This window comes from Tamandua tetradactyla, chromosome 4, assembly GCF_023851605.1.
Source record: "Tamandua tetradactyla isolate mTamTet1 chromosome 4, mTamTet1.pri, whole genome shotgun sequence".
NCBI classification, from domain to species: Eukaryota; Metazoa; Chordata; class Mammalia; order Pilosa; family Myrmecophagidae; genus Tamandua; species Tamandua tetradactyla.
Window position 1 is genome coordinate 58,522,356 of NC_135330.1, and position 11,674 is coordinate 58,534,029.

The 11,674-nt window shown below is 53.0% G+C and overlaps 1 protein-coding gene across 3 annotated transcripts; it reads right to left on the reverse strand.

Moving 5' to 3' along the window:
• Positions 1–2,951: 2,951 nt before the first annotated feature.
• PHLDA3 (pleckstrin homology like domain family A member 3) lies at positions 2,952–10,826 on the reverse strand. 3 transcript variants are annotated; one of them, XM_077157380.1, is made up of 4 exons: positions 10,760–10,826; positions 9,019–9,081; positions 8,023–8,474; positions 2,952–6,557 (listed from the first exon to the last, which is right to left on the reverse strand). In XM_077157380.1, the coding sequence occupies exon 3, from the start codon at positions 8,465–8,467 to the stop codon at positions 8,084–8,086; it is 384 nt and encodes a 127-aa protein (XP_077013495.1). In that variant the 5' UTR covers positions 8,468–8,474; positions 9,019–9,081; positions 10,760–10,826; the 3' UTR covers positions 2,952–6,557; positions 8,023–8,083. The 3 variants fall into 3 exon arrangements, with proteins under 3 accessions (XP_077013495.1, XP_077013494.1, XP_077013493.1); XM_077157379.1 differs by lacking the exon at positions 10,760–10,826 and having other exon boundaries at positions 9,019–9,254; XM_077157378.1 differs by lacking the exons at positions 9,019–9,081; positions 10,760–10,826 and having other exon boundaries at positions 8,023–8,862.
• Between the last annotated feature and the right edge of the window lie 848 nt (positions 10,827–11,674).

Genomic DNA, 11,674 nt, shown 5'->3' on the forward strand with positions numbered 1-11,674 from the left:
AAACATTTGGAAAGCGTTTCTAATTTAAGCTGTTAATTACGTGCAGTCTTCTAAATGGGGATTACAGCAAGGTTGCTAAGAGATTATTACACCACTATAATAACAAACATTTATTATGCAGTATCTATGTGCCTTATCTACTTAACGGGCATTATCTCAATTAATTCCCACAATGATCGGAGGAAGTAGGGCTATTATCCCCATTTTAAAGAGTTGTCAAATAACTTGCCTAAGTAAAACTGCGAGTCTGAGACAAGACTCTGCCACATAGCGGGCATTTACTAACTACTAGCAATTGCATCGTTGTCCCCTGCCTGTCCCTTCCCATTTCCTCTGTGCTCTTCAAGCTCCCCGCTCTGTTGATATCCCTTCTCCAATGCACCTGCCATTCCCCCACCACCACCCTCCTAAAACACAAGCCACACCGCCCAGCCCTGTGCCCTCCAGTGGTGGGCCAGACGTTCCACTTTAAGAATTATTCTAAAGAAACAATCAGAATAACAGCGATTTAAATGTGCAAATGTTCATCCCAGCCTTATATAGAACATAGAAAAAAGTTAGAAGGAACATGAGTGGCCGACATTCCGGGGTCAGGTGAATGAAACACAAGTGCACATTCTGCACATAGAATAAGAGACAGGTCTTAAAGTAAATAATCAATGGCATGGCCTCATGGCCACCGTATACTGATACATAAAAAATAGGGAATAACACCGCATGGAGAGTATAAACCTCAAGCGTGAAAAGCAATTTCGTATTACATATTCTATCTAATAAATATATATTACATATTTGCATAAAAATAAATGTAGACTTGAACACACTAAAAATGGTAACAAAGGTGATCCCTGAGAGGTGGGAACATGGAGGTGATACTGATTTCCTCATTATAATTTTCTGTCATTTCTAACAAGAAAAAGTTAGAATGGACATAGTCCAAATGCTCCTAAAGAATGGGAGAAAGATCAAAGGTGATGGTGGAGTTATACGGAGAAGATAAGGTTTAATAAGTGAGTACGAGTGCTGAATCATTACACTGACATTTCTTTTAGTCTCCAGTATCTTAGGGCAACTAGAAGTAAAACCCTAAAATTGTGGACTTGTACCCATACCAACCTCTGAAATCTGTTCCACACCCAATCGTTGCAATGTGCTTTGAAATGTATTGCTTTTTTGTTTATATGTTATTTTTCACAAAAAAAGAAAAAAGTTGATTGTCATGATAGATGCACAGCTAGGATGATACTGTGAAACACTGTTTGTACACTTTGGATGATCACATGGTATGCGAATATGTAATGTATATAATCAGTAAAAAAAAATTCTGTCGTTTCAAAATTTTCTTCAAATAACGTATTTTTATAACTTATTTCAAAAGTGCGTGCGTGTGTGGGCGTTTGAGAACAGAACCTTTGTGATGGGCTCCGCCCCCACCCCCCACCATAGAAAACAGCCCAGACCACACGGCCAGTGCTCCGTGTGCTCCAGTTCAGGCTGCCACCTTCTCTCTGTTCCTCTGTCCCAGGTTCTGTGCAGCCATGTCCATGTTTTCCGGCCCGCCTCACCTTTCCCAGCCTTGGCACCTTTGTGCAGGCTATTTCTTCCATGTGAAACACCTCCCCCTTCTTCTGATGGTCAGAACCCTCTCCTCCCTTCAAAGAACCACCTTGAATGTTTCTGCACACCCACTCCTCAGCCCGTCACCTCTCAACCCTCCCCTACAGGCCTCTCCTTTTCTGTGCTGCCCTGTCTGTCTCAATTGTATTGGGAACTTCTTGAGGCCAGGCACTGGGTAGGACAGGCCTGTACAGGAAATAGTAGGTGCCTAACAACCCTCTGAAGTTTAGCTGAATTGAACTGAATTGCAGTTGGGGTCCAGTAGAGGCAGAGCTGATTGGCCAGCTGACCCTCCTGCCCGCAGCTGGGGGCCTGGGACTCTCCTCTGTGGACAGACAGAAACTTTGAAGGTGCCTAAGTCGGGGGCGGCAGATGCCCCTAGGTTGTGCTTCTCCTTGTCCACAGGCATAGACTTTGCCACAGTCCCTTCGGTGGGGTTCAAGTGCTATGGGCAGAGCTGCCTGGTGAGCTCAGGAAGACAGGGGAAAGGGGTGCAAACCTTCCCAAGTCTGGGGAAGGGTATGGCAACCAACCATCCTGGTTTGCACTGGACTGAGAGGCTTCCCAGGATGCAGAATGCACTGATTTTCCGTGGTCAAACAAGAAGATTCCCGGGCAAGCCAGGAAGGTTAGTCACCCTAGCAGGGGGTGAGCCTGGTCTATTGGCCTCTGAGCTCTTTGAGTCCTCCACCCTTGTCCCTGCAGGCTGGGTCAGCTCTGCACTCACATCCTGAGACCAACAGCAACATGGGTCTACACGGGGCCATGGAACACCATTTGTTCTTCTGAAGTTCTCTCTGCCTCTTCCCAACTTGGGGTCCCTTCGATTCTTTCAGGCCACTCTTGCCCAGCCCTCGCTCCTGTGGGCCACCACAGATCCCTCCTGCCTACAGGACACCCTCCCTGGGTCCTTTCCCGTAACTAGACCCCACCCTTGCCACTGCCTCCCCTGACTTCCCAACCCACAGACCATTCTCTTCTCTGCTCTTGTATGGTTCTCCCTTCTCGGTACTTAATCCTTGCTCTTTCACCTATGAGCTCCTTTCTCTCAAGCTAAAATGGGGGTTCACTCATGCATTCATGCATTCAGTAAGAATTGACATTTGGTGTTGGGTCAAGAGCACCCACCAGAGTCTCACTGACTAGATGGGACCCTGGCTCCACCGCTTAGCTGCTGTGTGACTCTGAACAAGTCATGTAGGCTCTCTGGGCCTGTCTCTTAATTTAAGACATAGATGTCACATTGATAGCACCTACATCATAGAGTTGTTGGAGCATTACAGGATTTAACAATTATACAGTGTTTTGCTCAATCGCAGGCAAATGAAAGCACCAAATGTTATTTACCTTTATTATTAAGAAACTAGTATGTGCCAGATATGCTGAGACACCAGGAATACACAGATGGCAAGTTCAGGAGCTGACCGTCCACGGGGCAAGCAGACAAGTAAATCAGCAACTGCAGTATAGCGTAACTAATGGAGGAGCTGTGGCCACACAGAGAAGAGAACAGTAACAGCCTGAACGACAGGCAGAGCAGTCAGGGGGTGCTTCTCAGAGGCGGCGACACAAGAGCCAAACCAGTGATTCAAGACGTGTAGGGGTTTGCCAGGCGGATGAAGTGGTAGGGGCACAAAGGTCTGGAAGCATGAGGCTGCCTTCACCAGTGCTGGAGCGGCGGCAGTTTGCAGTTGTGGGGGGCGTGGAGATAGACACTAGAGAGAGCCAAGACCATGGAGAGTGAACACTTGTAAGGGGTTCGGACATGCTCCCATTGCAGTGGGGAAGCCTCTGGTGGTTTAAGCCGGAGAATGAATTGTGTTCTGGACGGACCACGCTGGCGGACCTGGTAGACAGACTGGAGCAGGGGGACTGGAGGAGGCAAACCAGAGTTCCCTGGGCCACCTCTTGGCAGCCTGGCACAGTCACATGGCCTACCCAGGGTCCTTGGGCCCTGGCCCTGTTGGGACAGCTGTTTGTGGTGGTGCCTCTGTATCCTCAAATTCTGGGAAAGGTCATATTCCACTATCACACACCATAATGTCTTGTAGAGCCACCTCACTGCTTTCTGCTGCCATTCCAGCTCAGGGATTTTACTTCTGGCTCATCGTACCCATCTCTGCTCTCACCCTTGAAACAGGCCCACTCTTGCCAAAGGCTCAGTTCCCAACCCCAGCTCACCCTGACCAGAACGAGCCCATCCCTTCTTCTCTTGGGCCCTCCCCATCTCTAGCCTCGGCGGACTCCCAATTGCTGGGCTGGAACTTGCCCCGGCTCATTTTCCCATCAATGACTCATGTGTCGGGCGGGGATGAGGCCAGGGCTGCCAGGGCAAGAGGAGAGATGGAGGCAACAGCCCCTCCCTGGCCTCACAGAGTGCTCAGGGCCAACTGAGCAAAGTTTTTCCACCCCATGCATGTCTGCTGGCACTGCCAGGGTCTGTTTGTGCTCCCGAAGGGACCTTGACCACACTCTGGGGCAGCAGAGCCTTCCTAAGTTAAAGGCCTGTGCTCCATCTTTAGAATTTGGAGTCAGCAGAGCAGTGAGGACAGCTCTGGACCCAGGAGGTAGGGTCCCCCTTCCGCAGTTCAGAAACAGACTACCCAAAGAGGTCAATATCTTAAAGCTCCCTGGTCTGTGAGCCCCATACTTCTGTGCTCTTAGAGCATTCAGGAAGCCAGGGGACTCTTACAAGTGGCAGTAAATAATCATCCCCATTATAAACACCATCACCAATGTTGAGGACCTACTGTGTGCAGCAACTCTCCTAGCAAAGGGAGAAACTGAATTCGGAGGTTAGGCAAGAACCAAAGCCAACTTGGGAGCAGGAGGACTGAGTGGTCAGAAAGAGCAGGCAACATCAGAAACCAGAGCCGGCCTCCTCCTCCGTGCAGCGCTCACTGCTCTCGACACTCCCTGTGCTGCCTATGGCCCTTCTGCCAACCCCCCAGAATGAGCTTCCTGAGTCCCGAGGACAGCATGGTGCTGGGCAGACGAGGGAGTGCTCAGTGCCCTCGGTGCCTCAGGGCCCAGCTCTATTAGTGCCAGTTGGCACTGGTTTATCTCCCTCTAGGATCTGGGTCCCTTGAGGATGGGATAGAATTGTGTCTTTTTTTATCCCCAGATCCTCAATGTAGAGCTCAGTGCCTGGTCCATAAGAGGCCTTTAGTGTACGATTGTTGAATGAGACAGCCCTGCACTGAGACCCCATGTGCTCACATATGCTCTCCATTTCTGGGTTCCCAGATACCGCTTTTCTTTCTTGATGCCTGATTCCCCACCATCAGTCACTTTTGGGTTTGATTAGAAGAGCAAGAATTTTATTTTAGAGGCTGCTGTTTTATAGGAGGTATGGAGAAGCTAATCCTCTCCCTTAATATCAGCTTTAATTAAGGGCAAATACCATTTTCTCTCCACCCCCAGGTAAGTGATTTAATTCTCCCCACTTTTCTCCCAAAGCCCATGGAGGACATCACCAACTTATCACAGCACTCTGGTTGACCCCAGATCTTTCTCAGAACTGATCTGAGTTGGCATGGAAGGTGGTGCCTATTTGCCATGCTAGAATTCAGCTACCCGTGGGACTGCTGCACAGCCTACTGAGATAATATTTGCAAAAAATCTCTTTGTAAAGTATAAATACTTATTCACTTGTGAGATATAGTTCAAGTAGAAGATGAACAAGATGATTGATGAGAAGGCAGGATAACAACAAAACAGGTTGGAAGTACCACGATATTATTAATGAGACTAACCATTTTTGAAGAGAGCCCCTCAGCCTCCTAGCTCCTTCTAGAAGACTCTGAAGTCCACCACTCCTTTTCAACAGGGAAGGTCAGGTGTGTATGGACCATGAAGGAATATAAAGCAAAATAAACTGCTGAACACAATGCAGAAAGGTCTCAGAGGATAACCGATGAGAGGTTCCTATATTACTCAGGGAAACTTTCTCTGAATCACTGTATCCAACATGCAGAAATTATTATTCCTTTTACACTATCCAATAAGGAAATCTTACTATACAAATGTAAAATGTCTAAGTACATAAATGCAGGGAGATGAGCGCTGTTCAGAAAAGTGAACTACTTCTTGGGATAGCAGGGGCAGGGAATCCTTCTGTGGGGGAGGCACCCATAGGGGCTGAGTTGGCCAGTGTGGCGTCTCTCAGCCCAGGATCGATGGCCCCTCTTCCTAGAGCCACTGGGGCTCCGCCGACTGGGTATCTCCCCCTAACCTGGCTGAGACTATGGAGGAGGGTGGGCTGTGGATTGAGAAATAGTGGGGATGCAGGTGGGGAGAGAAGATGCTCCAAGTCCTGGGTCTTTGTGGACAAAGAACTTCACTCGGCACACAGTGCGGTCACTGCCCTTTGCGGGCATCTTCATTACGACATAGGCATGAAATGGTGATGGCCAAACCCCTCCCCAGCCCCACCCCCTCTAGGCCTGGCACCACTGTCGGGGGAGGACGGGCAGGAGGTGGGGGAAGAAGTGTGCAAAGAGAGGGCCTGGATGGGTAGAGGTCCAAAAAGGACCTAAGCAGCAAAAGACCCCCAGGTGTGGGCCTCTAGGCGGGTCCTCCCCCCATGCAGGGCTGGCCTCCTGAGTCCTGAGGCGCTGGCTGAGCACCCCATGGGGAACTGACACATACTCCTGGGGGGTTAAAAGCATTCTGCAGAACAGATGGCAGAGCTCCTGCGAGCAGGGGCTTGGAAACCAGCTCTCCATCGTGATATGCGAGGCCAGGCCAGTGGCTAAAAGGCCCTGAGCTGGGGATGTCCTGAGAGGCTGACTGTCCAAGCACTGAGTCTTCATCTTCAGCCCCGCGTGGCCGTCTGTCCTCCTCCCCGGGCCCTGTCCATTCCTTCAGCTGCGACGCCTCCTCCACATGCCCATGGCTTCTGCCTCGCCAAATGGATAAGAGTCAAAGGAGCAGGGAAGCTGGTGAGAGAAAACAGCCATTAGGGCAGAGGCAGATGCCGGGGAAAGCAGTATCAGCTACACACTGGGTGTTCTACACCAGAGCTTCCCAACCTTTCACACAGAGGAGCAAACATGGAAATACTATTTGCGCAACACCACGGTCAATGTAGGAATCTGCTTCTCTCCAGCCTTCTGAGGGCTGAGAGATCAACATGCACCAATTCTCAGCAGGGTCTGTCTTACACCCCATCTCTCACTAACCCTCATTACACCCTGGAAGGGAGTTAACCGGAGGGCCAGAGGGCTGTGCGCCACCAGATAGGACCCCAGGCTCATCGTTAAAGATGCAGGGCAAGGAGGGTGAAACAGCGTAGAAGGTGGCAGAGGGGGTGGAGGAATATAGGTTCCCACTGGACAGATTAAGACTAGAGTGGTAGAACTCTTTACCTAGTGCTGGGCCACCCAGTTCCCACGGGGAAGGAGTGGCAACTAGGGAAGAGGGCACAGGGCTGGGAGCCAGGTTTCTAGGTTCTATTCCTGGTCCCTCCCCAGGACCTTGTTGACCACAAAGCCACCCCACCCCCACCCCTGCCCTGCTACTCAAGGAGGAGAAACACATCACAACAGTAACTCATGACCCCATCCTGCACCCACTCCCCCCACTGCCCTGGCACCCCGTCCCCCTTCCGGCCTCTCTTCCTGTGTCCCAGCCGGGTCTTGGCTGGCACTCAGGGGCAGGCAGACAGGCCCACCGCCCACCCTCCAGCTCTCTTGGTCTCCCAGCAGCTCAGTCCTGCTGGGCCTCAAATCCCTGTTGAGAATGGGGGAGTAAGTTGCTACACTGAATGTTTGTAAATTGGGGAAATTTTAAAATGAATTAATTGTTAAAAAAAAAAAAAGGTAACTAGGGCCCCTAGGCCCAAACCACCCTAGCCCTCGCACGGAGGCCCCACCTTGGCAGCTGGGACTCCTGGGTTTTAGTCCCAACCCCTGGTGACTCCTTCCGTAACTGAGAGATACTGTCTGCCTCAGTTCCACATTCCAACTCTCCTATGATGAGCATTCATCCTAGCAAAGGGAGTGGGCAAACTTGGGCTTCATTAGTTTATCCCCACCTTTTGTTCTCCCCAGCTTTCAGACAGGAAGCAGAGTCCCAGAAGGGAGGAGAGGTCCCACTGCCTGAGCAAGTGTTCAGGCCAGCCTCCCTCCCTCTCCTGCAGGGCTCCCATCTTCCTCTCAGTCCCCTGAGTCACATTCATGCCCCTTCTGCCTAGCAGGAGGAAAGTTGCTCTGGACACTTGGCCCCACACCCAGGCCAAGCATCTCAGGTCTCCCAGGCTCACCACAGCTTCCCAACCTGGGAAGCTTTTGCTTTCTGCTCCAATTTTCCCTAGATGGTGGGGCTGGGAGATGGAAGGAGGGAAGTCCTGATTTTCTCCTAGGGGAAAGAGAAGTGAGGGAAGGAGAGGACCTGGGGGCTTACCTGGCCTGAGCTCTGGGCACTGTGGTGATGAGGGAAACGACAAGATGGCACACCTGGTGATTTAGGACACGAGGGTCCCAGTCCCCAGGCTCTGCCGGGCGCGCACGGTCTGGATGGCCTGCTGGTTCTTGAACTTGACCAGGCCCAGCGTGATCTGGGCGTTCCAGCCGGGGTCCTCGAGGGGGCAGCGGAAGTCGATCTCGCCGCCGCCCTCGGTCACCAGTGTGAAGTAGATGTGGCGCCCGGTGCTCTCCACGCACTCCACGGCCTTGATGCGCGCGAAGCTGAGCTCTTTGGGCCGGCCGCCCGTGCCCCTGGCCTCGAAGAGCTGCAGCCCGCGCTCGGTGAGCACACAGCGCTTGCGCTTCCACAGTTGCAGCAGCCCGCCGCTGCGCTTCTCCAGCACGCCCTCCTTGAGCACCGTGGCCGCCGCCGCCGCCGTCATGGGCGCCCTGCGGTCCCGGGAAAAGCTGTAGGGTGCGGTGGGCTCGGCAGCGCCGGCTTCTGGCGCCGGGGGTGGCTGGCTGTGCGCCCGGCCCACCTGCGCGCCGACTGCCCCGTGCCTCGGCGCCTCGGCCCTCCGGGACCCTCGGCGGTGCCGGCTGCTGCCCCCCGCCCCGCTTCAGCCCACCCCAGCGCCTCCACGCGGCTCGCCGCTCGGGCCGCCCGGCCTCGCCGCTGTCCGCTGCTCCCGCGACACCCCCGACCCCGGGCCCGGCCGTCCGCTTGCGCCGCACTCGCTCGCTCCCTTGGGCCCTGCTTGCGCGCCGGGCGGTAGCTCGCGGGATGTGCCCTCACATGTCCCGCCGCTCGCCTCCTGCGTCGCCTGCCCGCTGCGCATTCCTGCCCCGGCCGGCCCTCCCCTCTGCGCCGCGCACCCGCCCGGGCAGGGCCCCCCGGGGGCGGGGCCGCAGCAGGGGCTCCATCGCATACTGGAGGCGCTGGGCGCCGGGCGGGGAGAGGTGGATCGGAGCGAGGGGGAGGGCGCCTACTTACCCAACAGCCCCAGCCTCCTGGCCTCCCGTCCACCGTTTCTAGGAATCACAGCTCCCCCCAGGCCTTGGTAGAAGCGGAGGGTGCGAGTTGGGCAGGGAGAGGGAGAGGGAGCGTCTCCTGGATGAGAAGGCTCGCTCCTTGCGAGGAGGGTGGGCTTGCTCAGCGGGCGCAGTGGCACCGGTTGGGGCTTGCATGGTGGGTGTCAGACAGCTGTTGGAGCCTTTCCAGGCCACGGGAGTCCTGGCTCCCAGCCTCTGCCTTCCCCCCCCCCGCCCCCCCGAACTTGGCCAGCTCCCCCTTGTCCTTATACAATCAGAAAATGAAAGAAAAAAAAATCTTGGGGGTGGGGATGGGATGGGGTGGGGGGAGCGCATCAAACCTATGTTGAGTGCTTCCCCCATGAGCAAATTTCTCTGTGCAGGGCCCAAGCAAGGCTGCCCACACAGTCTCTGTTTGGAGCTCTCCTGCCTCTACTCCTCCTCCCCTCTCCAACTCCCACTCCACTCCTATGCCCTGCCTGGGGAGACATGTAGACACTACCCGTCAGAGCTGGGAAGAAATGAGCACAGAGGTCACTCAGGTTCTCCTCTTCTGGGAGAGGAGGGAGCCCCCATCAAGACATGGGATGTCACCACTGCCGTTCTTACTGCACACACCTGGAGGGGTCCACATGGCTCCTCCTGGGTGGCTGGCACATCCAGCCCCCGTCCTCAGCACTGCATCAACTTTGTTGCTTCCCCAGGGCAGATTCTACCCTCCCCCTCCACCTGTTCCACCAGCTTTCTCTGTGGGGAAGGGATGGGCTTTTCCCTGAAAAAGCTGAAGGGGGACATGAAGAGGGAAAGCTTCCCTCCCTCTTCTCCGTAAAGAGTCGTTTATAAAAACTTGGAGCTTTGCAGACTTGGGTTCAAACCTCAACTCTTCCCCTTTGATTGCCATGCTACCGTGAGCAACTTAATTAACCTCCCTTAATTTCTTCATATGTCAAATGGGACAATTAAATATTCTTATCTTATGGAGCTTTTCAACAAATAAGGTAGATAACATTTGTGAATGCACTCAGGACAGGGCCTGGCAATCTCAGAGACTCAATAAATGCTATTCCTCCTCACCCCGAGAGTAGGCCAAAGACTATGGGGATGATTCTCCTAAATCCTAATCCAGCCCCATCTTGGTCGGTATCTCCAGGCCCACAGTTTCTTAAGGACCTATTCATCAACATGTTAATAATAGATTATTATGGGAATAATGATACATAATAATGACAGTAATAAGACCTCTTTGTACTCACACCCTGTGTTTCCAGCATCCTGCCAATGATGCAGAACCTAACGGGCACAGGGATGGTCTGGTTTTGGGGAGCTGGGTATGCCCTCCCCGGCAGCACCCTAGTCATGGGGTGGGGGAAGGAGCTGTCAGTTTCCCATCCACCATGAAGAATTTTCATGAAAGAATTTTCCCATTCTTCAGCCCATGTGCTGCAAAAGCACCCCCCACACCCATGGGGCAGCTAACTCCCTAACTCCCAGATTGCCCCTCTGGGAGAAAAGTGGACAGTGCCACGAGAGAAGGGGGGCAGTCAAGACAGGTGTCCCCTGAGGCCTACATGGAGGCACAAAGGGAACTCCAGGTGGCCTCAGTGCTGCCCTAGAGACTCCCAAGATCTCAGCCAGCTTGGCAGCCAGGCCCTCCCATGGTTCCTCCCTCCCTCCCCCCATGGGATTCTCCTTAGTGCACTAACCTGGCATGGACCTGCCATTATCCAAAGTTCCATTCTTGCAGGAACAGGGAGGGGAGTCATAGCCCTGGGTTCTAAACCAGGCTCTGCTTCTAGATCTGTTTTATCATTATCCCTTCCCTCACTGGGTCTGTGACTCATTCGTTCTCTCTCCAGTTCAGCTTGACTCACAACTATGAGGGCTTTTAAAGCTTTCAGAGCACTTTCATGTATTTTTTATTCCCCTAGCTGTGGGTAGTATATTGTGCTCATTTTACTGATGAGGAAAATGAGTCTCAGAGAGGTTAAGCATCATAGGTGAGGTCACACAGCTTTATGGATGGCAAAGCTGGAGTGAGAATATGTGGTGGTTAAAAGGGCCCAGGACCTTTTGATGATACCACATTGTCTCTACATAAGCATCTGAGTGTACACAATTCCCTTTAGACATGACCCAGCCACTGATACCTTCTTCTTCAGCCTACTGGGCATAGGGATGCTGGGCTTTTTGGACACAGGAGAAGGAGCAAAGAAGATAGGAACATGGGCAGAGCAGGAGTGGACAGAGAGGGGGCCATAGGAAGAAATTCAGCAGGCAGATTCTACTGCTGGAAGGGTCTTCTAAACTAAACATCCAGTTCTAAGCACATCTCCCCAGATGCCTGTATAGATCCTTGGAATCTGAGAGTCCTGTCCTCTAGTCTCATGACCTCCTGGAACTAGGGGAGATGACTCATTCTAAATCTTTCCCCAGAATTGGCATCCTGCCTGGTAGTCCCATCTGGGAGAGGCTGAGACCCAAGCTGGCTTGTTTGGGCCATCAGAAGGATCAAGAAGCATTTGAGGGTTAGGGGAAGCAGGGTTCAGAGGAGACTAAGGGGTGGGGGGGAGGGTCTGACTTAGCTTACTTGGAACACTGTGCTGCAGCAGTGCTGGGCT